At 40.4% G+C, this 22,377-nt stretch overlaps 3 protein-coding genes across 5 annotated transcripts; 1 reads left to right on the top strand and 2 right to left on the bottom strand.

Annotated features, from left to right (window-relative positions):
* Nucleotides 1-560: 560 nt before the first annotated feature.
* On the top strand, nt 561-5,690 carry LOC142950827 (sterile alpha motif domain-containing protein 9-like). Its single transcript, XM_076092444.1, has 4 exons — nt 561-631; nt 1,173-3,921; nt 4,117-4,191; nt 4,362-5,690. Exons 1-4 carry the CDS (start codon nt 593-595, stop codon nt 4,619-4,621), a joined length of 3,123 nt encoding a protein of 1,040 aa, XP_075948559.1. The 5' UTR covers nt 561-592; the 3' UTR covers nt 4,622-5,690.
* A 361-nt stretch (nt 5,691-6,051) lies between these two features.
* On the bottom strand, nt 6,052-9,074 carry LOC142950826 (large ribosomal subunit protein mL48-like). Its single transcript, XM_076092443.1, has 8 exons — nt 8,917-9,074; nt 8,602-8,660; nt 8,204-8,235; nt 7,958-8,037; nt 7,201-7,370; nt 6,955-7,057; nt 6,746-6,835; nt 6,052-6,311 (listed from the first exon to the last, which is right to left on the bottom strand). The coding sequence occupies exons 1-8, from the start codon at nt 8,935-8,937 to the stop codon at nt 6,234-6,236; spliced, it is 633 nt and encodes a 210-aa protein (XP_075948558.1). The 5' UTR covers nt 8,938-9,074; the 3' UTR covers nt 6,052-6,233.
* A 385-nt stretch (nt 9,075-9,459) lies between these two features.
* LOC142950825 (E3 ubiquitin/ISG15 ligase TRIM25) lies at nt 9,460-15,400 on the bottom strand. 3 transcript variants are annotated; one of them, XM_076092441.1, is made up of 8 exons: nt 15,264-15,400; nt 13,346-14,099; nt 13,125-13,233; nt 12,362-12,457; nt 11,695-11,928; nt 11,554-11,576; nt 11,102-11,250; nt 9,460-10,824 (listed from the first exon to the last, which is right to left on the bottom strand). In XM_076092441.1, exons 2-8 carry the CDS (start codon nt 13,981-13,983, stop codon nt 10,490-10,492), a joined length of 1,584 nt encoding a protein of 527 aa, XP_075948556.1. In that variant the 5' UTR covers nt 13,984-14,099; nt 15,264-15,400; the 3' UTR covers nt 9,460-10,489. The 3 variants fall into 3 exon arrangements, with proteins under 3 accessions (XP_075948556.1, XP_075948557.1, XP_075948555.1); XM_076092442.1 differs by having other exon boundaries at nt 9,460-10,797; nt 14,949-15,349; XM_076092440.1 differs by having other exon boundaries at nt 14,949-15,348.
* Nucleotides 15,401-22,377: the final 6,977 nt, after the last annotated feature.

Below are 22,377 nucleotides of genomic sequence, written 5' to 3'. Positions count from 1 at the left end.
ACAAGTTTAAATTACCACAGGTGAAAGTGCACTATGATAACCAGTAGATTGTTTCATTTTATTATGAGGCACTATGATAACCAGTAGATTGTTTCATTTTATTATGAGGCACTATGATAACCAGTAGATTGTTTAATTTTATTATGAGGCATTTCTTTTCTGTTTTTACAGCTGTGGTGATGAAGTTGCTTTGATTATGACGGAGATACTTATTCACTGTCCTCTGCATTTTATAGATCAAATAACCTCACCCCTCCCTTTACAGGAAATCCATGTAGGCATTTCCAATGAAACGATACTCACAGCAAATGTTTAAAATAACACAGCAATACCAAAAGACATCTTTGGATGTGTCATCCACAAGGCCAAATCTACAGGATTTCACTCATTCAACTTTTTTATTTGCCTTATTTTCAAGAAGGAAGCAAATGAAACCTTGAATGACCTACAAACACACAACAACATAACTTTATCTGGCATTCACAGCTTCACATATCTCTCTGGAATCACACCCATTGTGGGTGTGGCATGTGGCATATATGTACCTCCAACACCCTTCAGGTTTCAGCAGTTATCATTCACAATGTAGTGCATGACATGTTCACAGGACTTCTGCATCATTTGGAAAAAGGTAAGAACAAATTTAATACTGCAAACATGGTGAAGTTTCAATTTGTCTAAAAAGATGAGTGCTATTGTAATGTTAATATATATACTTATGATGCCATGCACAGTAGTCACAAAGGTTATTATTGTTTTACTCCTTGTACTGTGGCTATTGTGGCTACTTTTTAAATGTTTACTATGTTATACTAATAACTATTACTTTCACTATTTCCTTCATTTATGTTTGTCCTAGATAGATAGATAGATAGATAGATAGATAGATAGTATATATACATCATGTGTGTGTGTGTGTGTGTGTGTGTGTGTGTGTGTGTGTGTGTGTGTGTGTGTGTGTGTGTGTGTGTGTGTGTGTGTGTGTGTCTGTGTGTGTGTGTGTGTGTGTGGTGATAATTTTGGGTTGCATTATGTCAATGATATAAACCCATAATCTACAAAGGTTCTGAATTCATTTATGTGTTCTACCATTAGTTCAATAGCACATTCCAAGATAACATACTTTTCTTTTTTCGATTTTTCTTTTTTGTTTTTTTACATTCATTAATAAGGTAAAAGAAACAGAGTCTGAGATGGCAAGTGGAGCAGCCCTGTCCACCGCTAAAAGTGGAAAATTAGAAATCAAACATTCCCTCTCCCTGTTGGATGTTCTCTATGCAAATCAGTTCGAAGGAGAGTCTTTCCCTCCAGAACTTCTTCATCAGACAGAGGAAAACTTTTACAGAGGGGCCCCACCCAAATGGTTAAACTTTCACATTAGTGAACAGAGAGAGTCAGATGGCACTGGAACTCCCTTCATCAAACGAGATGGATACGACAAACTTGTGGAAACAATTCGCCAAAGGAGAAAATTCCCAGGAATATCAACTGTTCAACTGTTCCACCAGCCAGGATGTGGGGGAACCACATTGGCCATGAAGGTGTTGTGGGACTCGAGGAAAACCTTCAGGAGCGCTGTTCTAACGGGCTCAACCTCAGACATCACAAAGGTTGCAGAGGAGGTGGTCCAGCTTTTCACAGCAGGCAGTCGAGGCAACCACAAAACTGTGCTGCTGTTGGTGAATGATGAGAAGATTATGAAAGAACTGGAAGACAGCATTAAGATGACGATTACTGAGCAGGATACATACGTCCCCGGCCATATGCCTGTGGCTATTTTACTCAACTGTGTAAGAAAGGATGTGGTTCTACAGAGTGACCATATCGTCCTACAAAAAGACCTTTCTGAAGAAGAGAAGCACACATTTGATGAGAAAAAGAAAGAACTGAGCATAAGGTACAGTGATAAACACAAACAATTCCACGGCTTTAACATAATGCAAACTAATTTCTCTCAGGCTTACATCCAAGAGGCATGTTCTGTTTTCAAAACCACCAGTGGACCACAGGAGACCCAGCTCGCTGCCTTCTTATCCCTGCTCAATGCCTATGTACCAGGCTCATTTCTCCTGGAGTCCCAGTGCATGGACTTCTTCAAACAGGACGACTACAGCCACGGAGACTTGTCTCTGGAGGACAGGATGGAGCCCTTCAGCCATCTCATCATCACATTCCAACAAGATGGAAGATCTGATAAAAAAGTCTGCATGGCTCACCCTATGATAGCACAGCGTTGTACTGAATTGATGGCTAGATCCGGTTTGACCAGAAGTGACACAGCAAGAAACTTGTTGACTTGTTTGTGCTTTGATGAGACTCCTCCGTTTTTGGTTGGTTTCATCAAAGACATGCTCACCAAGAGAGGAACAAAACCAAAAGACATGAAAAAAGAAGAGGATCCAATCGATGGAACAGAGTTTGTAGAAAGGTATTCTAGGCTCATCCTAGATATTCAAAAGATTGAGAGCAATAAACAGAGTGTGTCAGTTCTAGAGCTGGCGTCAAATTTGTTTAATCAAAATCCATTTTTTCCACAAGCGCTTGCTCGTTTTTATTACATCGAACTGAAAGACTACAATCAGGCTGAAATGTGGGCAAAGAGAGCAAAGCAAAGAGATCCTCAAAATTCCTTTGTTGCTGATACACTGGGCCAGGTCCATAAGAACCATTTGAAGAACAAAGAGCGTCCTGCCAAACCAAGAGAAATTTTGCAACTAGCATCAAAGGCCATTGAAGCTTTCAAAGATGAAGAAAGACTTGCTGAAAATGAACGGGGGTCGGAGATGAAAGGAGATGGCAGTACCAAAGTCTCGAATGTTTTTAACGTCAGAGGGCAGGTTGGTTATGTGCAGGTCTGCAACCTTGTGTATGACCTGCTTGTCAGTCAGAACGATACTTGGAGAGAAGTTCTTACAAAGAATGTGTCCTTGGGCTCTGTCCTGGAATCACTTGGAGACAACGAACTCTTCAGATTTAACGATCTGATAAACAGCCTCAGAGGTGAGATCGAGAGAAAATGTGCATTCTTCGATAAATATCTGACTTATTCAAAGCCTGACATGAAAGATGATCCCGCGTACATTTCCGAAGACACCTCAAAGTGCTACAGGAACTTTGTCGGAAACTCCCCATCCAAAGGTTTCAAACAAAAAGGCGCTGATCTCATCCAGAAGCTCAAACAAAACCTAGCGGACACGTCGGCTGGAGTACTCTCGTGTCTTGACAGAGAATGCACTGAATCGGACCTTAAAGAAATAACTACATGGTGGGAAGAAATCTTTCTTCAGAAAGATACAGTCACAGCTCTGGTCAACTACATCCTCGCTCACATCATGTTAAGAAATATGGGAGCAATATCTCCTTCTGATTGCAAACATCTAGCTGCATTCAAAGAGAAAATGCCTCTGATCCCCAACGATTCACCTGAGCTCCACATGTTAGCCCTCCTCCTGTGCTGGCCTACAGGCAGTGAAGCCAAATGTGTCCTCGACCTCAATGAATTAATTCGACGGATGCACCGATCTTACGAAGTTGCATATAGGATACACTTTCGATCGAGGTACCTCCGCCCCCTGTTCTTCATTGGAAATGGTGAAGACCTGAAGAGAATTGTTCACAGAAAGGTCCTCGAAAATTTGTTTCTAGAGCAAAGTGAGGAAACAAAACAAGATTGGAGCAACAACTGGAGCAAAGAGAAGATTTTCCAAGTTCCCGAGGTCCAAGCACGCCTTGTCAAAGTTGAAGGAGTGGTACGAAACTACAGAGTCTTTGCAACTATTGATGACGTAGTGATCGAGGTGGATGCAAACCGCCAAAACAGCCTCTGGAGACCACGGCCAGTTTCCTTTTACCTCGGATTTACCATCAGAGGTCCTGTAGCCTTTGCCATCCAGACAAAACCTGCAGCCGAGGATAAGACTGGTAATGTACTATAACTTAAGCATAATTAAACATAGTTTCAGGCTTTAGTCTAATGTGTGTTTTTTACAGAATTGTTGCATCTGGAAATACATAAATAGTTGTCATTGTTTTTGGAGATAAACATTGCTGTTGAATTATTTTTTAATGTTATTTTTCATTTCTGTATGCACCACTAATTAAATCTCATTCCATTAGACTGTGTAGCAGAAGAAAGCTCAGGGATGAATCGCTCAGAACCCGAACAAATAACACCAGAAGATACCACTGGAGGTAAGTAATGTGCATAAATAAAAAATAGGATTGAGAAATGATAAGTGGTCTCAAAAATGATTATGTTCTGCTTTTATTTTTCTGTTCCTTGGGTTATAATTTCTACATATGACTGTAACAACTTCTAGTGTTCACTGTTCGCTTGCTTTGCTTTTATTTGCCTGCTTCAGGTCAGCAGTTTGTGGATCTCCATCAGACAGATCTGATGAACAGAGTGAGCGATACAGGAGCCATCCTGGATAAGCTCGAGGACGGGGGATGGATCTCAGAAGAGAACTACGAGGCTTTGAGATCTTTAAACAACACACAAGACCAGATGAGTGGCATTCTGCAGTGTTTGACTTCAGGTGGCAAAGACGCACTCTATGAAATCCTAAAAAGGATGAGAAGCATGAGGCCTCTCATCGCTGAGCTTCAGGGATCTGAGTAAAGGAACGAAGTGTCAAAGTAAAAAGAATTGCTGTAGCTGTGGACAATAAGTGGGCACAATGTTATCCATACAATGTTTAGCATCCTTACAGTACTGGTCAAACAGGAAAACACTTAGTTTAGATGAAAAGAGTGACTTTGTTAATTAAAGGAACGGTGTGTAGCGTTTAGGGGGATCTATTGGAGAAATGGAATATAATATTAAAAGGTATGTTTTCTTTAGTGTATATTTAGTGAAGTTGTGAATCGTTGTGTTTTTGTTACATTAGAATGAGACGTTTATATCTTCACGGAGCCAGCTGCAGTGTTTCTACAGTAGCCCATAACGGACGAACCAAACACTAGCTCTACAGACGGCCATTCACGTCAGACCCTAAAGTTCTCCTACACACTCGTTACACTGGAGATTCTTCACTTGGTTGTAATCTGCAACCTGACCAAGTCCTACACACACTAGACCTGTTAGCAGATTAAGCTTCTAGAAATTTAATAATTTGCATATTATCTATTTAAGCATTTATGGATTCATGAAACATATGAAGCAACAACCAAAGAAAGATGTTCTCTCAGTGGAAAATAGCGATATGGGTCAAGCAAACCCAATGTAAAGGATACACATAGGTGCCTTTTTTATATTCTGTTGTTTAAATTGTCTGAATGTTACAAAGCTTTTAAGCGTAGATTTGTCTTTTTCATCTAGCCAAGAACTGGGCCGAGCTCCACCTATGATGGAAAAAAAAAAGTGAATTTGTAAGAATGTGGAGTATATAATAATGCATAACCAATAATCAGTCTATATATTAACTCATTTTTTAGCACATACTTTTTGTTTTCACTGCTTATATTTTATAATATCTACATACGATGTTAAATCACTGGCTTGTGCTGATACTGTGTGTGTGTGTGTGTGTGTGTGGCAGCAGCGCAGGGCAGGTTGGGGTGTGCAGAGATTTTAATTAAATTTTAATTTATTAATGTGTGTATTTTCTCAGTCTAAACCCAGGTGCTCCATGGACCAGCTTGATTTACATGTAATCTGTTTCATCTTACAATAAACATATTGAACTCCACTTGACTCGTTTGAATTATTAACTTTAGAGGAATCAAGCAGTTCAGTAGGAAACTTGAAGACAAGAACACATGTGTTGCTAAAGAGCTGGACTAAATGTTAGATTTGAATTATTAATGAAAATATTGAAGGCTGGTTTGTTTGTTTTACCAAAAAACCAACAGGGTCCCTTCAGCTAAATGGTTAAACCAGAATAATGCGACATTGATTTATCAAGGCACAGGTAACAGGACTGTAAAAGTGTTGGAAGGCAGTCGTTTCACACAACTCTATGGAAAAAGCAGATGCCACTTTTCTTGACATTTTTTGTGCACATTTACTCTAAAGGAACAGAATTGAAGCATTAAAAATGACGACTTAAATTGGAAAGAAAAAGGGAGATTTTTATTTTCCAGAGGTCACAAAAAAACAGTTTTTACATTTTATGCAAATGATCACCTTTGACAGCGTTCAGTTAAGAAATGCCAGAGAATAAATATAGAAAATCAAACAGGTAAACGAGGTGGATCCTCTGTGAAGATCAGACTTGAGACCGCCACGGGTCTTAATTGCCCATCTGAGCCATCAGCCCCTCCAGCTCCGGACGGCCCTTGAACCGCGCATGGAAATCGGCCTCGGTGTGCTGAGAGGGAAAACAGGAAGAGGAGAGATCCTTACGTGTTAAAGTTAAGCTTAATTTAATGTAGACCTGCGTTAGTTTAACCGCTCAGGGCATGCATAATGAAGAGGTGTCTTTAATCTGGGTTCTTGTTCATGTACAATATGTGACCAAAAGTATGTGGACACCCCTGACTGTATACTAAATCGTTTCACAATATTTCAAATCTGTCAACAATAGCCAGGTAAAAACTATGAGTCGGCCTAGATTAAGAGAGGAAGGGTGAAGTGTTTAAGGGATCTATTGACGACGAGTATCATCAATCAGAATTCATCTCCCCTGAGGTTAGGGTCTAAAAAATAATAATGTCCTTGCACACAAAAATCCTAACATATGGGTGGAATGTTTTGGGTGTCCTAAAGTATAATGTGACAGAGCGGTCGTCAGGATGAACTCACCTCCTGCACAGAGAGCTGAACTCCCTCTGGTTGATTCTTCAAAAGGACGTCTATGAACACGGGACACGCTGTGGCGTTCAGACTGCTCAACTAGACGAACAGACGAATGAAACACAGTTCACTGGTCGGGTCAACAGTTCCTCAGGAGAACGAGTGAAGAAAATAAGCACTTCTGGGTAAAAGGGAAGCTTGAAGCAGCTCGGTTTTACCTGGACGACTCGTGAGTGAGTCTTCAGGACGGCGTCAACAAACATCTTGGTGCCTTGCTCTTGCATCAGCATGACTTCTGTGGTCTTGGTCGGCAAAGCATAGCTGCATGTGAAACACAACGATTGAGAAAAAAAATTTACTTTATAAGATTATAAGTACTATGTGCTGTTGAATGACATATTCATGTGGGATCATAAAAGCCTCCATGTGAAGTAAAGCAATTGTGTTTTTCTGAATATCCTCACCTTTCTGCCACTTTGATGCCGAGCCGGTTGCAGAGGTTGTGGATGTACTGGGAGTAATGCTCCACCAACGTCATGTCGTAACCCGACACTTTCACATTCAGAGTCCCGTATGCTGTGTCCGTCTCTGCCAGGATCTCCTTCATCTGGTGTCGGTCTTTCTTTTTCTTTGGCTAAAAAAATAAAAAATAAAGAAATAAAAATAAAACATGAGACACTACAACAGACATTTACATTTCCTCTTGTCCAGATTGGACATACGGTACATAAAATACTCAAACATTTGAAAAGAAAATGAACAGTCTAGAAGCCCAACAGATCAGTTGAAGTAGTTTGTGTTGAGGTCCAGCAGAGGGCGCTCTTAAAACTCACCATCAGCTGCACGTCTATTAATCTAAACATAGTCAGAATGAATGCAGTCTCAAAGAGTTTTAAGTGAGTACTTGTTAGTTTTATGTAATTCTCTTCTATGATTGTATTTCTGGGCTGTTTTCCACCGTTTGTGTGTCAGTGTTGGTTGAAAATAATGTGATTTCTGTAATTTCTATGTTTTTATGGGTGAACAAATTTAATTGAAGCTTGAACTTTTGACTTTGCAAATGTAATCTGTAAAAACAAAATCAGCTATTAGAAGTGATATTAATACAGCGGGGAAATCTGGCCTTTTGGTAACTGCATCCTCTCAAACTATTCTGCCTGATCTCAGCTCATCAAGAGGCAAAGTGTGCAGAAGAAATAACTGAGGTTTTAAGAGTCTTACCGCTTCTCTAGGTAAAAGATGTCTCCACCTCCCGATCCCGTGTGTTGGCATGGTTTTGTATTGTCTTTCGTTTACAGCAGCTGAGAATAAAAAGAAAATGTGTCGATGGAAACATTCTGTATAAACATGCTACCCATCGGGATACATTTAACAGGCGAGAGATTGTCCGATAGCAGCAACACAAACACAGTATTTTACATGCAAAGGACAAAGTGTTTCATTCATAATGCTCTTTGAAATACTCACTCCAAACAGGATGCTGGATGGATGGTGTGGCCCTTTAAATAAAACAGGAAGTGTGAGTCAGAAAGAGAGGATTCATATCACCAATGTTACTTTAGGACCTATTAGGCAAAAAGTGAATAATCTGCATTCTTGTGGCTAACCGGTTAATCAAAAGTATTTGTATTGCAAGTATATATTTTTCCATCAGATAAAAATGTGGGCTTGTTTACAACTCGTCTGATCATCAAACTGTGTTGGAGTGATGTTGATACATTCCTGACTCTGCAGTTACTTTGTTGCATAAAATGTTATAACTAAAAGAAGAAAAATGGCCAAAGGTGTGAAAATAATACCCAAGTGATACTTGTTTTGCATGGCTAACTGAAGGCTTTATTATATAAAGTAATGCAAAGACTTACCGGCATGATGTAAGTGCTTGGTTCAACACAAACGCCTGTTGCGTGACAGACACCTGCAACTGAAGAACGCAGACTAAAATCAGCTTCGATACAGCACACGCTTCTCAACATTATCGTTAGGTGAGTTCAAGTTGAATCTGCACACGAGCTCGCAAACATACAGAGACAAAACAGTTAAACAGATAAACTCGGACTAATGTTATTGTAACTTGCACATGTGGATTGGTTGACTATCAGAGCTGCAGCTATGACCTCTGTGGGGGGAAAAAACGTAATATTTAACGGAGAGAAAACTAAAATAATAATAATATATACCTTTCGAAAGACGGTATTCATCGCTCAGCCTCTCTCTCTGTTGGTCTGGGGCGGAAAACACACACTGCGTACATGTAATTACAGTTAAAACATTCAAAACACACGCACACCGACTGCTGCTACTGACCCCGGAAGTACTCACAGGAAGCTTCCGGTGAGTACTTCCGGGTACTCCGTTCTATTTTATGTCCGTGGAATGCAAACCTCAGAACAAAAGTTCCGGGAGGTGAATAATATTTGGAGCTTTGTTCATATTTGTATTAAAGCGACACATTATGTGTGTAATTTATTATATGTTGCGTATTTCTGCGTGTAAAAATGTGGTGAATGTTTGGTAAGAAACTAACGCCGTTATACGAGACTGCTGGCTCAATGACAATCTCCTATTACTATATAATAGTTTTCTTTAAATTAAATGAGAATATCCTTCTTAAAAACATTTTTTATAAATCAAAATCTATCTATTATTGCTTTATTTCCCAGCTCTATGTTTGATGTACTTTCTTGCATTTGTCATATTTCCAAAAAGGACAGCTAGTCAACTTTGCACATTTCAACAGGCTTTATTATTATTATCATCATTATTACAGATTCATTTCAGTTTGGCCCCTCACAAAATCAATCGTATCAACAAAAAAAAAAAAAAACTTTTAACATTGAAATACTTCAGGTCTTACATAAAGTGCAAAACTCCTCATCACCTGAAACTGATATTTTGAGAATAATGTATGAACTGTGCATAGGACGTTTTTAAACAATGCATTAACTGCTTTTAAAGCACAACTATGAAAAGCAAAGTCATCATATAGCCTACATAGACTGTTAAAACATCGCATTTATTTTTCTAATGTCATGCTAAGCAAACAAAACTTTTAAAAGTATCCATGCGCACGCACACACACATCCTTACTCTTTGGCTTGCAATGTTTAACTGTAGCATGAATGAGACAATCACAACAATCCATACGCGCAGGACTCCTTCAGGTCTAATATGTCGGCCTCTTTACGGATGCCGGTCAAAAGGCTTTCTGTGGTGATGGAAAACTGGGAAACTCCAGGAATCCAAACATCGTCCTCCGTATGCTTGGAAAGTTACTTCAGAAGCTCTCTCTGCCGAGCACCCGTTATATATAAAAATGCAGGTGAACGTGGTAGAAAATCTGGCATCAAAGACATGCAGAGGGTTTCGCCAAATTCTGTTTGAGGTGTTCCGAGTCCTCCAGCCACATTCTTTCATTATACATTCACATCCGTGTGTTGACGAATACAGCAAACGTCTTCTACTATAAAGCACCGTAGTTGAGTTCACAGGTTGAGCAATCACATCGGCACATTCTCAGTGCACAGTCAGTTTTAAATCCAGCTGCATCGAAGCTCCGTCATCATCCAGTGTGTCGTCTCACAATATTGTCGAAGGGGTTTGAGGCAAAACGTGGTAGCTGCTCGAGTCCTGAACTGTGTATGGGACATTCGAGTCGATGAGTGCAACACCGAAACAGATGTTACAACCTTAACATCTGTCCAAAGTGCTTTAATAACTGTAAAAATACAAGTATAGAAATCCTGTCCCAAGTTAAATTCCTTGCTCTTCCTCATCCTCCTCTTCTCCATCCTCCTCGTCGTCTTCCTCCTCCTCCTCCTCCTCCTCCTCGTCATCCTCCTCCGGGCTGTAAAGATCGTCAGCCAGCTCACTCTGGTCACGTCCTTCCTCCTCGTCGTCGTCTTCCTCCTCGTCATCTTCCTCCTCCTCCCCCTCGCTCCTCATTTCCTCCACGCTGCTGTCATCCAGGTCGTCGTCGTCATCATCCTCCTCCTCCTCTTCCTCCTCCTCTTCCACAGTCTCTTCTTCGTTCTCCCCCTGCTCCTCCTCCTCCTGGAGATCTGAAAGATGACCTGATGATAATGGACCTGACAGAATCAAAAAAATCTGATTGGACATTTTAGAGAGGTGTTGTTGCCGTTTCTACTATTTTGTCCACCACATTTGTGTGGGATCCGCATTGCATGAGGGTAGACTAAATAACAGAAACACCCCGCTTTGTGATGCAACACAGTTAAAGAGGACCACAAACTGCAGCCTCCAAAATGAAAAGTTGACTTAACACCTCTCTATAAAATAGCGTTAGCATGTAGCCGACATCGTTACGGTCAAAATGACATTAAAAGAAAAACGAAAACTCCTTACAGACGGAATTAATGGCAGCCACAATGTGACACGGTAGTTCCTCATCAAGGAACTTCCTCATCTCTTCTTCCATCATCACACCAAGGACCTCCGTCTCCGTGTCCACGTATTCTGGGTAGAACATGATTTTTCTCAGCTGCTTACGGCACCTAAAAACACACGCACATTCAATTTTAAACCAAAAATGCCAAACATATGCTGCTTAGAGCTTCTCAAATGTCAGGACTTCATGTTTCTTGTGATGTGCGACAGTAAAGTTTTGGACTGTCAAATTACAATAAGTGATCAACGATGATCACATTGAGCTCTGGGGAATTGTGTCTATTTTCACATTAAACTATTTTCTGACATTTAATAAACAAAACAATTAAACAATCAATGGAGGAAATCATCTGTGGATTAATCGCTACTGAAATGAATTGTTAGTTATTGAATATAAAAGCAGTACTTACTGTTTTCCTGTTGTCTTGTATGCCTGAAAAAGGGACAAAAACAACATGTTAGTAGATTTACATATAACTAACTAGTACTAATACATTGGTGTAATTCTATGCCCAATGGGCAAGGTTGACTGGGAATAAATGTGTTCTCGCCTCAATGAAGCGGAAAGGGTCGCTCTCCTGCATGAGGCTTTCGATGCCACAGCGGACCTCCTGCAGACGGGCCTGGTCCTGGCAGATCCTGGAGATGTTCTTCTGAATCGTCGGCCCGTTCGCATCACAATGACTGCGGGCGCATGCTCGCAATCTGCTGACGAAGCGGAGTACTTTGGCCTTCATCTCCTCCCCCAGCCGGGTCAAGCACTGCTCAGAGTCGTCCATGAACTTCTAGATGAGGGGGGAAAAGAGGAAGAACACAGGATGTTATCGGGATTAATCGTCATGCTTTTTTTGTAGTTTGCCCCGACAATAAGTCTAAAATAAATTATGTAGCCAAAAGACAGACAATCAAACCCTTAAGGACAAAAATATCCCCATTTAAACCACAACTAATGATTACATTTGTACTTACTTTCTCGAGTGCAGTTAACGTAACACAGTCAAGTTATTGAGGCCGCAGGGGAACTAACATTTTACAGTGTCTGCATGTTTTCACTCCCCGAATAATAGAGGTCCTAAGTGTTTGCTCAGCTCAAAGTGTTAGACGTCTCCTACAGACACACAACTACTCAGAGCATCTTAGTGTTGCTGTCCATGGTGCTGAAAACCTGGAACGACCACAACAATATCCCACCGTCTTAAGATTCGTCGGCCTTCTCACCTTATCCTGCCTCTCCTTCTCCTTCTGCTCCTGAAGCTTCTTCTCGGCCATGGTGTACTTGGTTTCCACCCGGTACAGCTGCTTATCCAGCGAGCCCTGGAACACCACGAGGAGGCAAATGACAAATGCTCCATGACAATGATGTCACAACGAGATTGTAAGATTTTAAATATTCCAAAACACAAATCTGTCGAGTGTAGGGGCTGAACGTGTGATTGATTGCTGTTGTTCCAATGACGGATACTTGTTTCAGTTATGATGGCTTTCAAAAGTCATGAATTACTTTGTTCCCATTTATGCATTTCCTGTGAATGAAAGCCGACTGCATTACGGTTGAAATTAATACAATATAACACCAAACTTATCTGTTGAATTCAACAGGTTTCTGGGTAATGAACTGGAAGCCTCTCAACTTCACACTCTGTTCAGGAGAATGGAAGCACAGGAAGTGGATTTAACTCTCCTATAGAGAGACCACAGAGTCATGTGACTCTTTCATTCATCTCCACGCAGCCATACACACACACACACACACACACACTAATACAACAACAACAACTGACAATATTCATTCATGAGGATTCCAGACTCATCACAAGACTTTGTGTGAGCAAAACAATCAGAAGGTGGTGAAACAAAACACGGAGTTCCTACACATTTATTTCTGAATACAATGCTCCTAAAAACAGGGATTTTGTGTTGTAAAATAGTTTTTTAACACAATAATGCAGCTTTCAGACCATGAAGACAATAAAAAGTGTACCTTTAGATCTTTCATGGTGTTTTTCAGGGTCTTGAGTGTGTGTCCCGAGTGTCCTCCTTCTATGGTGCAAGCGTTGCACACGCATATCTTGTCGTCCATGCAGTAATATCTGGAGTAGATCAAGTAACAGTAGATCAAGACTTCGTGGCATTGACGAAAAACTGAATTTCAGATCCACCTTTTCAAAAATACAAACACATTTGAGTGCAAGTGCTTCCTACCTGTATATCTCATCGTGATCCGGGCACTTCCTCTTCCACAGGTCGTTCATCGGCTCTGTTAGCGGATGCTCGCGGAACGCCGGCAGCTCCAGATGCGGCTTCACGTGCTCCTGGCACATCGACACCTCACACTTCAGACATGTCTTGACCGCAAACATCGACACAGCAGCAGCAGCTTGCTGCTGCTTGTCATCGTCTTCCTGAGAAACAGTAGCAGCAGAAGAAGAAGAAGAGCCCTCCCCTACGGCACTGATGCCCGAGGCCTCGGCGGCGACTGACGGGCAGTAGTCACATGGAACAGCAAACAGACTTCTGGCTTGCTGCGCCGACAGAGAAGACGGCAACAGCTCTCTGGATTTTAAAGCTGCAGTGGTGGCTCTGCGGCGGTGGCGGTAGTCGTCCGCAATATTGGCGAGTTTGAAGTTTTTCTGAAAGTTGGTGCCACACCGGTGGCTGTCGCGGCACTCTGGGCAGCGGAAGCGACCTCGATCCGCTTGCCGCTTTAGGCGGTCCAGGCAGGTCTTGCAGAAGTTGTGGCCGCAAGGGAGCAAGTGGGGGTCGCGGTACAAGTCCAGGCACACCGGGCAGGTGAGCTCCTCTTGGAGGACGCTGGGCTGCTCCGACTGGGCCGAGGCCATGGCAGTATTCACACCGGGGGAGGTCCGACAGGTGAGTGGAGCTGGTGGTAGATTAAAAGATGCTGATGATGCAGGTGTCCTGATGTAGAACTCCCCCCTCTGTAGATGTCAGGTTGCTAAAAGTTCAAGAAAAAAAAAAAACAAGAAAATCTAAATATTCACTATTTTCAACTTGTCAGGTTTGAGGATCTGCTTCTTTTCTTTGTAAATTGAATAACTTTGACTTTTAGACCGGTTGGACAAAAAAATAAAATATAACTTCACTTAAAAAGGTCAAGACAATTGTATTTTTCATTTTATGGACCAAACGAATTATTGATTATTATCGATGTATGTGTTCTTTTAAATTGGTAGATTGATCATTTAGACTAAAACAAGTCCACATCACTTTGGGAGGGTTTAAGTTGCAATATTCACCATTTAGGACTTCTCATAGAAGTAACAATCAAAGTATTTATCTGGAAAATAATCAGCAAATTAGTAAATCATAGAAAAAAACAGTTACCTGCAGCTTTAAATGTGATTATGCCTCAGTAGGCATTGCCTTATAGAAAGCATATGAAACTGATTTACCCAACATTGCTACTTCCTGCATGTTCTTTTAAAAAAGGATAAAAATGAAAGTAGAAGTGCAACTTCAGGCCTTGAGGCAACCTCCAAAAACAAGGTCAGTTTTACCCCACTGGCTCAGTTAAGCTTGTTGTAAACAAGTCTGTTTAAAAAGGTCATGGCCTCAAGATAAGCTGCCAACCTGCTCTGTGTTGTTCAAATGAGACCCAAAGTGGTAATATCACAGTTAGGTAGTCAGCAGTGGTTTCCAGTGCTCCGCCTGTCAGCCTTATAGACACGACACAGGTAACAACAACGCATAATGTCCTAATGATAGCTACATTAGGTCAACGGGTCAAACAACAAATGACGTCAGCTAACTTGACTCCCTGTCAGAAGACTCGCAGGCTACTTACCTGAACAAACGTATGTCCTCGTGCAAAGCGGAAACAACTGATTTTCCTGAGCTGTACAAGCTTATCGAGTACAGTTAGTAACACTTAGCTAGTGTCACAAACGAGGAGGCTAACGTATCGAATGTCGGAAACGCGGTGCACCTGTCGTGCTATAACGTTGACATGTTAACCGTTGCGACCCGTTAGCTCTGCTCTTCTTCTTTTTTCCCGAGGAAACATTCCAGTCACCGGAGCATTTAGTCTCTCATCTGGAGTTTTCGGCGGCAGTTGACACAAAAGGACGAGTCGACACACACACCTGTGCGACAGACTTACGGACTAACGGCTAATTAGCTGGAACCGGCTGGGCAGGTTGATGCGGGGGAAATGCTGCCTTCATGGCCCCTCGGAAATTCCGAACATGTACAATACATTCATTGTAAATAGTTGACCACTGTGGGCGCTGTTACTTCTTCTTCTTCTTTTTTTAGGTTTATTGACGGTTGGCAAACAATGAATTGGCGCATTACCGCCACCAACTGGTATGGAGTGTGGATCAGGATGTCGAATAATTATAGTATAAAAAATAAATAAAATAAAATAAAATAAAAAACTGCAGCTCATATTTTTTTAATAATATTAGTTAGTCAAAGATATTGAAATAATATTTGATAACATTCACTTTTTGAGTTATTTTGCAGAATATCCACAACTGTTCTTCTGTTGTAAACCAGTGTTTATTAATATTATGCAGTCTTTAACCGTGGTGGACAGAGTATTCAGGTCAAAACACGAAAACATTGGATGAAACGCAACAACAAATTAGTTGCCTTTTCTATTTTGTTAATGTAGTTTTGTAAATGTTTTCTGTTTTCTAAGTTGTTAGTGTGTTTTCTAAAATTATGTTTTGCGATGGCAATCAAGGCCACTATGCCTACAAAAGTACTTATGCAGCAATGTAAACATAATCAAGGACAAGTAAAAGCCCTGCATGAATAACCATTAATTAAGAAGTACAGGTGTATTTACAGGAAGAGAACTGCATTCCTGTGACTGATATATTATTTGAAATGACTTGTTATTCCCGATGCATCAATGTCTAAGCAGCATTTTACCATTGTACTGTTCTAATGCGGTGCAGTAACTACTTTATATACAGTTGGTTTGTTAAGTTCAGTACTTCTCAACTTAAAAGTAGCAATACTACCATGTGAATATACTCTGTTGCAAGTTAAAATCCTGCATTCAAACAATATTGTTGTGCACAAATTCAAATAAAAGAATAAAGCGGCTTTGAAAGGTTGTTTTCTTTTGATCATTTAATGAGTTTTAGATGAGAGGCAATAGTATATAATAGCAAATAATCACATTGCAAGTTTAATTATTTTGCCAAAACAACTGCACACATTATTACCAATTACATTTTCACACCACGTTTCTTTAAAAACATTGATTTATGTTAGAATACACATTCATGATACATTTGAAGAAAACAGGAACACAACCAACAACTCATTAAAACTGCACAAGGACAATGTAATCCAATCAATACATTGTATCTTCTATTTGTATTTACATGCATGTATGCTGTATTGGAAAAGTACATCTAAATTAATATTAAATTAAATTCAAAATATAATGCAAAATAGTTAAATGAACTTAAGACTGAAGATACAACCACTACCATCTACTAAAATCAAAACAATGACCGTACATTTGATTTGACACTTTTCTAACACAGGTGACCCTGAGCATTTACTCTTTACTTTACCTACTGCATCGAAGCCATATAGTGTAAAAATAACTACATAGTTTGGGTGTTTGGGGGAACTCTTGCAGTTATTTTTCATGATTCTATGTATCTCAAAGGTAATCATTTCTAGCATCACTAGCAGTGTAGCTCTAGGGACGACAATGTTGGTCTGTCGGTCAGTCCACCGCTACACAGAAATATCTCAGCAACTATTCAAAGGGATGCCGGGAAAACAAAAGTGTTCTTTTGTCAATCACTGTCCAGACATGTGAGGATGTCCCACTTTGAAGACGAGAGGACCCTGAATGGTGAAGCCCAGATAGAAGAGCATCGGGCTCAGCGCTGAATCAGGTTCAACTACTCTAACCTTTATTTTCTTCCCTCCAGCACAAACAAGCACTTCCTCTTCCTCATGCTCCTGTGGCATCGTGGGAGTGCAGCGTAGCTCGACCCGGACTGGGAGAAGCATGTCTTCAACTTCTGGGATTCGCCACACATCACCCTTGATCCATTTTTCATTGATCCGCCTCCATTTCTCCTTAGCACTTTTATTCTGTTCACCAGCTAGCTCAGCATACACCTCCTTTTCCACGATTGCATCCAGCCTTGATTTGTGGATCCATCTGCTCAGTCCGGAGCCCTTCCCCAGAAAAAACAAGGGCACAAGGTAACGGCCCCGAAGGTACTTGGCATAGGAATTCCCGAACGCTTTCTCCATGAATGTGACATACTGTTGCAGGTCAGGCTCAAACATGAGGTCAAGAGATAGTTGTTCAGACTCTCTGCTTGGTTCTTGTTCCTCATTGCTCTCCTCAACCTCCCAGGTTTCTTCTTCTGACCCCTCATCCTCTGTGGCCGGTTGTTCCACTTCTTCATCATCCTCATCTTGCACCACTCGAGGCTCTTCCTCAGGCCAAAACAACAGCAGAGCTATGAGGTAAAACTCAGGGCTTCTACGCCCCACGTCTGTGTCCAAGAATCTGTGTATTATTGCTTTGAGTTCACTCACTGGGGTGAGCCTTGGAGAGTTCTGCATCTTGTTGCTCAAGAGGATGTTGGAGAGGATGTAACTCTCAGCTGCTTTGACATCGTCAGGATTGGCCTCGTAGGTGGTTTTCAAATCTTCTTGGATTTCCTCTAAATCCAACACTGTTTGCTCGGCCTCCTCAAATCCAGCACGTCTTCCCTTTGACGTGAAAAGGCCATGATTCAGACCATCCAGAAGGGCTGGAAAGCTTTTGGATTCAGCTGCCGTTTCTGTTGTGTACAGTTTGTAACATTGTGCAATGTCCTTCCAGAAGTAATGCGGCTCTGTGGATGTCATGGTAGGCTTGGAGTAGGTTAGGTACCGTTCAAAAAAGTCAAACGTATCTGTAACTTTCATTTCTAAGTTTTGGATGAAACTCCTGGATTCCTGTGAAGGAGGAGATCTTGCTGCTCTGAGTTTCTCAAAGGCTATCTTTGCCACTCGAATGAAGCCAAAACGGCCTCTGTTGTTGAAGGAATTTGAAATGCTTACAGTACCAGCCATGTCATCCATTTCTGGGCCCTCTTCATTGTCAGCTTTCGTCTCCACATCTTCAAAGGCTCTGAAAGCCTTATTTGCCATGCGTAAGATATCCTCCTGTCGCCTGGCTCCCCTCATCAAACGATTCTTGTAAACCTGCCCGAGAGTGTCAGCCACATAAGAGTTGTTTGGAGCTCTTTCAATGGCTGTCTTTGCCCATTCTTCAGCTTTGTTATCGTCTCTTTTGATGTCTCCTCTGATGTAATAGAGACGGGAAAGGGTTTGGGGGTAGTTGTGGTTTTGTCTCAATTTATATGATGCAGTTTTCAAGACAGACACGGCGTTGGAGAACTTCTCTTCTTTCTGTATATCTTCAATCAACCTTGAGAACTTCTCTTGACCCTTTTTTCCAAATTCTCTCTTTGTCAGCAAATCGTTGACGAACTGGAGTATATGTGGTTGGGCCTGATCTCCACAAAGTGAGGACATCAATTTCTTCACTGTAGCACTCCTGGAAATCCTTAAGTCAGCTAGTACCTGCACAGAAATCTGTGCAACAAGTGGTTCAATCATACATTTCTGACTGAATTTTTTGATACAGAAGGTAAAAGGCCACATTCTTTGTTCAAAGGGGGGGCCTCCATGGATCGGATCAGGTGGTCCAAGGATCTGTTCACACTCGGACATCAGGAGGTAGGACTCAGGAACGTACGCGTTCAGCAGCGCCAAAAAAGAGAACAGTTGCGTGTTGGTGGACATTGGATTTTGTTGCATATACTGTGAAAGTATAATGCGCATATCAGCCCTGAACACTTCCAACTCCATGATGGTTAGCTTGGATTTCATGAGGAAGATGAAAATGTTGTTGTTTCTCGTTGGTTCTGCTTCAAAAAGGTAGTCGAGCAGAATTCAAGTACCTGAAGAGGAGATAAAAAAGAGCCCATGTTAATCAGTTAGTTTGACCACTTTCTAATACTTTCTAAGGCACTTTTCTAAAGAGTTTCTACTAGCCTCCCTGGTAGCGTGGCTCTATGAATTGCAATGACGGTCAATCGGTTAGTCCACCACTTTGGTCAAGACTGAAATATCAGCAATTATTGGATGGATTGCCATGAACGTAGGCCCATGACTTTCCTAAACATTTGCATGTTCGCTTTGAGAGCATTTTAGCATTTAGCTCAAAGCACCACTGTGCCTCACAGAGCCACTAGCATGACTGTAGACTCTTTGTGATGTTTTAATTGTAACTATTGTCCTTATTAATGGTTAACAAAAGATGTACCAATGCTTTATAGATCTTACAGTATGTGAATGAATAACGACCTTTGCATTGGCTGTTTGCAGAAACCTCTTGGGCACTGGCTTTGTCTCTTTAGCTCTTTCATTTTCCTGTTCTCTGTACATTTTTTGATCCAACGCACATTTGACGTCTTACGTTCACGGAAACAGATCCAGGGCATCCGGAACAAAACTACTTTACTTACAACGTATTCACAAATACAACCGCAGACTTGAAGAATCAGTTATCCACCACTAATTATTGACTAATGGTTGCAGATGACTCACAACTGTTTATTGCACTTCTGCGGCCTACTTTTTATTGACATTTGTATAGCTCATACAAAAAGCATTACTAAATTATTCCACAAACATTATTAAAGTTAGTAGCAACTTATAAATCCTTTTATAACTGCTGACTCGTTAAAAAGTGGGACAGTTTAGAGTAAAAATGTAATGTTCACTGACCGGCACAAACACTGATGATGTTGATATTTTCTGGTCTAATCTGTTTTTGTCTTTTTGCAGATTCCTGATGACACGACACACAAAACAGGTTACTTACAGAAAACTAAAATAACACTCAAAACATTACATCCCAATCAGAATAAAAAAATATTGTTTAAGATGATGAATAATTAATAACAGGATAGACTGTTCAGCTTCAGTAACACAACAGCACAAATCTCCACAAATATTGCTCAAATCACGTTTGCACCGATAGTATTCAAAATATAATAAAAGAAACAAATCAATGGAGGAATAAACCACAAATGTTGTTACCTGTTTGAGTTCCAGCAGGTGTGAGTGTGACTAGAGAACCTGAGGATTTTATTTATGAACACCTCTAAGTCACGCCTTCTGCATATTGTACATTCTTAAACTTTGAATCAGAGGTGAGTCTCATTGTGTTGAGTGTCACTCCTCTTTGGTGATTAAGACGACTAATTACGATACCAATAATACCTTCACGGACGTCGTCACTTAACTCTCAAGTTACGTTTCCACAGAAATGAAAGTGAAATAATAAATGTTGTGCTTTCCTGTAAATGTCTTTCCACTTCATATGCCTGCATTCCTTCATGTCTCGTTTCAATCAAAACGAAACAGCTTCACTGTTCAGCTGATGAAAAACACAGAGTTTATTTTAAAAACAATAACATAATCTTGCAAACAATGAAAATGACCATATGGTGTGAAGGCTTGCTATGATGATCTCAGCCGATAAGGCCCTCCATAAATATACAACGCATATCCCTTCTAAATTTAAAAAGGGTAAAAGACGCAAGAATATATTTTCTATATCGTGTTTGTGCTGCAACAAACTATAACTATCAGACAATGAAACATTTAAGCTGCTCTCAACATTACTATATCAACAATAGATTAAATCACTTTGTGAAAGCTTTCACTCATAAGGAAAAGCCCGCTGAGAGTTATGACCTCATAGTTATGACATGAAGGAATGCAGGCGTATGAAGTGGAAACGTTTATTATTACACTTTCATTTCTGTAGAAACGTAACTCGAGAGTTAAGTGACGTTGTCCGTGAAGGTATTATTGGTATCGTTTTAAATGATATTAATGCGCACAGTTATGCAATATTAAGGGCGTGGGAGCTTTGAGTGACAGGTGGGTGCTCTATACCAGCTGGCCGCTGTCTGCTCTGCTGCGGCACCAAGACCCGCCTCCGCTTCACCGACAATCCACCTCTTTGCCCATTTTTAGAGTTCGGCTCTGTCGTCACAACGCCTGTTCAGCAACTTATGGGTGACGTCACAGAGACTGTCTATATTTTAAAGAGTCTATGGTAGAGAGCAAAGAGCCCTTTATAAGAGAGAGGGAATGTATTGGACAAGACTTTAAATAAATGCTAATGTTGGTCCGTCCCTACTGGATGTGTGAATAAGAAACTTTTGCCACTTTAACTCCCTGTATTTAGTATTTCTAAGCAGTTTAAAAGCTTTTTAAACAAAATGAATATCCCCTGTTAAACACCCGGAACTATTGATTATGTTGTTTAACGATCGGCAATGTAATACAGTTGTAATCCAATAAAATATATGATTAATGTATTAACCAATTATATCTATTAAACGCTATTTATTTTTTACATTCATTAATGAAGAATTCATTTAAATTTAAATTACTGTTTAATAAGTTAATAGTACTATGTTAAAGACATTTAATGACAAAAGAGGTTTTTGAATGTGATTTGAAGTTTGCTCATAAATGAGACTTTGAAGGGCTTTAATTTTGAAAAGCTACATCAGAATGTGCTGGTTCTCTCTGAGTGACACCTTGAGGTGGTCTGCTATTAACCTGTGGTGAAATGATTTTTTAACTATGCACCATTTCCTCTCAAATCTAATCTGAATTTAGACAAATTCAGCAGCAACAAAGCAGTGAAAATTACAATTTGTTTTAAAAAGCAGCTCCTCCGTTTCACCTCTCTAGTCCTGCAGTTTATTTGAATGTGTAGGTTTGAGGATTCACACCGTATGCAAACCCAGGCGTGTGACGTATTTAACATGTATTTGACTACGAGTGTACCGTAAAGCATTTGCACAATTTCTGGAAGGATTGAGATATTTGTCAGGTTGAAGCCTCACATGTGCAGTCAAATAAACCACTTCAGAGATCAAGAAAGTCACGCAAGTCTTTTGTGGTTTTTATACTTTTAACTCAAAATTTCTCAGATTTCAGGGTAAAAAGCATTAAACATCACTTTAATATCACACATTTCAGATCAGGTTTTATCTTTTTCTTTAATAACATGTATAATTGACACTTCGGCATCAAAACATGGGGAATCACATGAAGTCACAATTCATATTGAACATAAAGGCCATCGGAGTCTTCCCCATTATCACTGTATTAAAAACTCCACTAACTTCACATTTAAAAGATTC

This window comes from Anarhichas minor, unplaced genomic scaffold (assembly GCF_050575085.1).
Source record: "Anarhichas minor isolate MPS153535 unplaced genomic scaffold, ASM5057508v1 ptg000016l, whole genome shotgun sequence".
In the NCBI taxonomy this organism is placed as follows: domain Eukaryota; kingdom Metazoa; phylum Chordata; class Actinopteri; order Perciformes; family Anarhichadidae; genus Anarhichas; species Anarhichas minor.
This window is presented reverse-complemented; position numbering and strand designations above follow the sequence as displayed.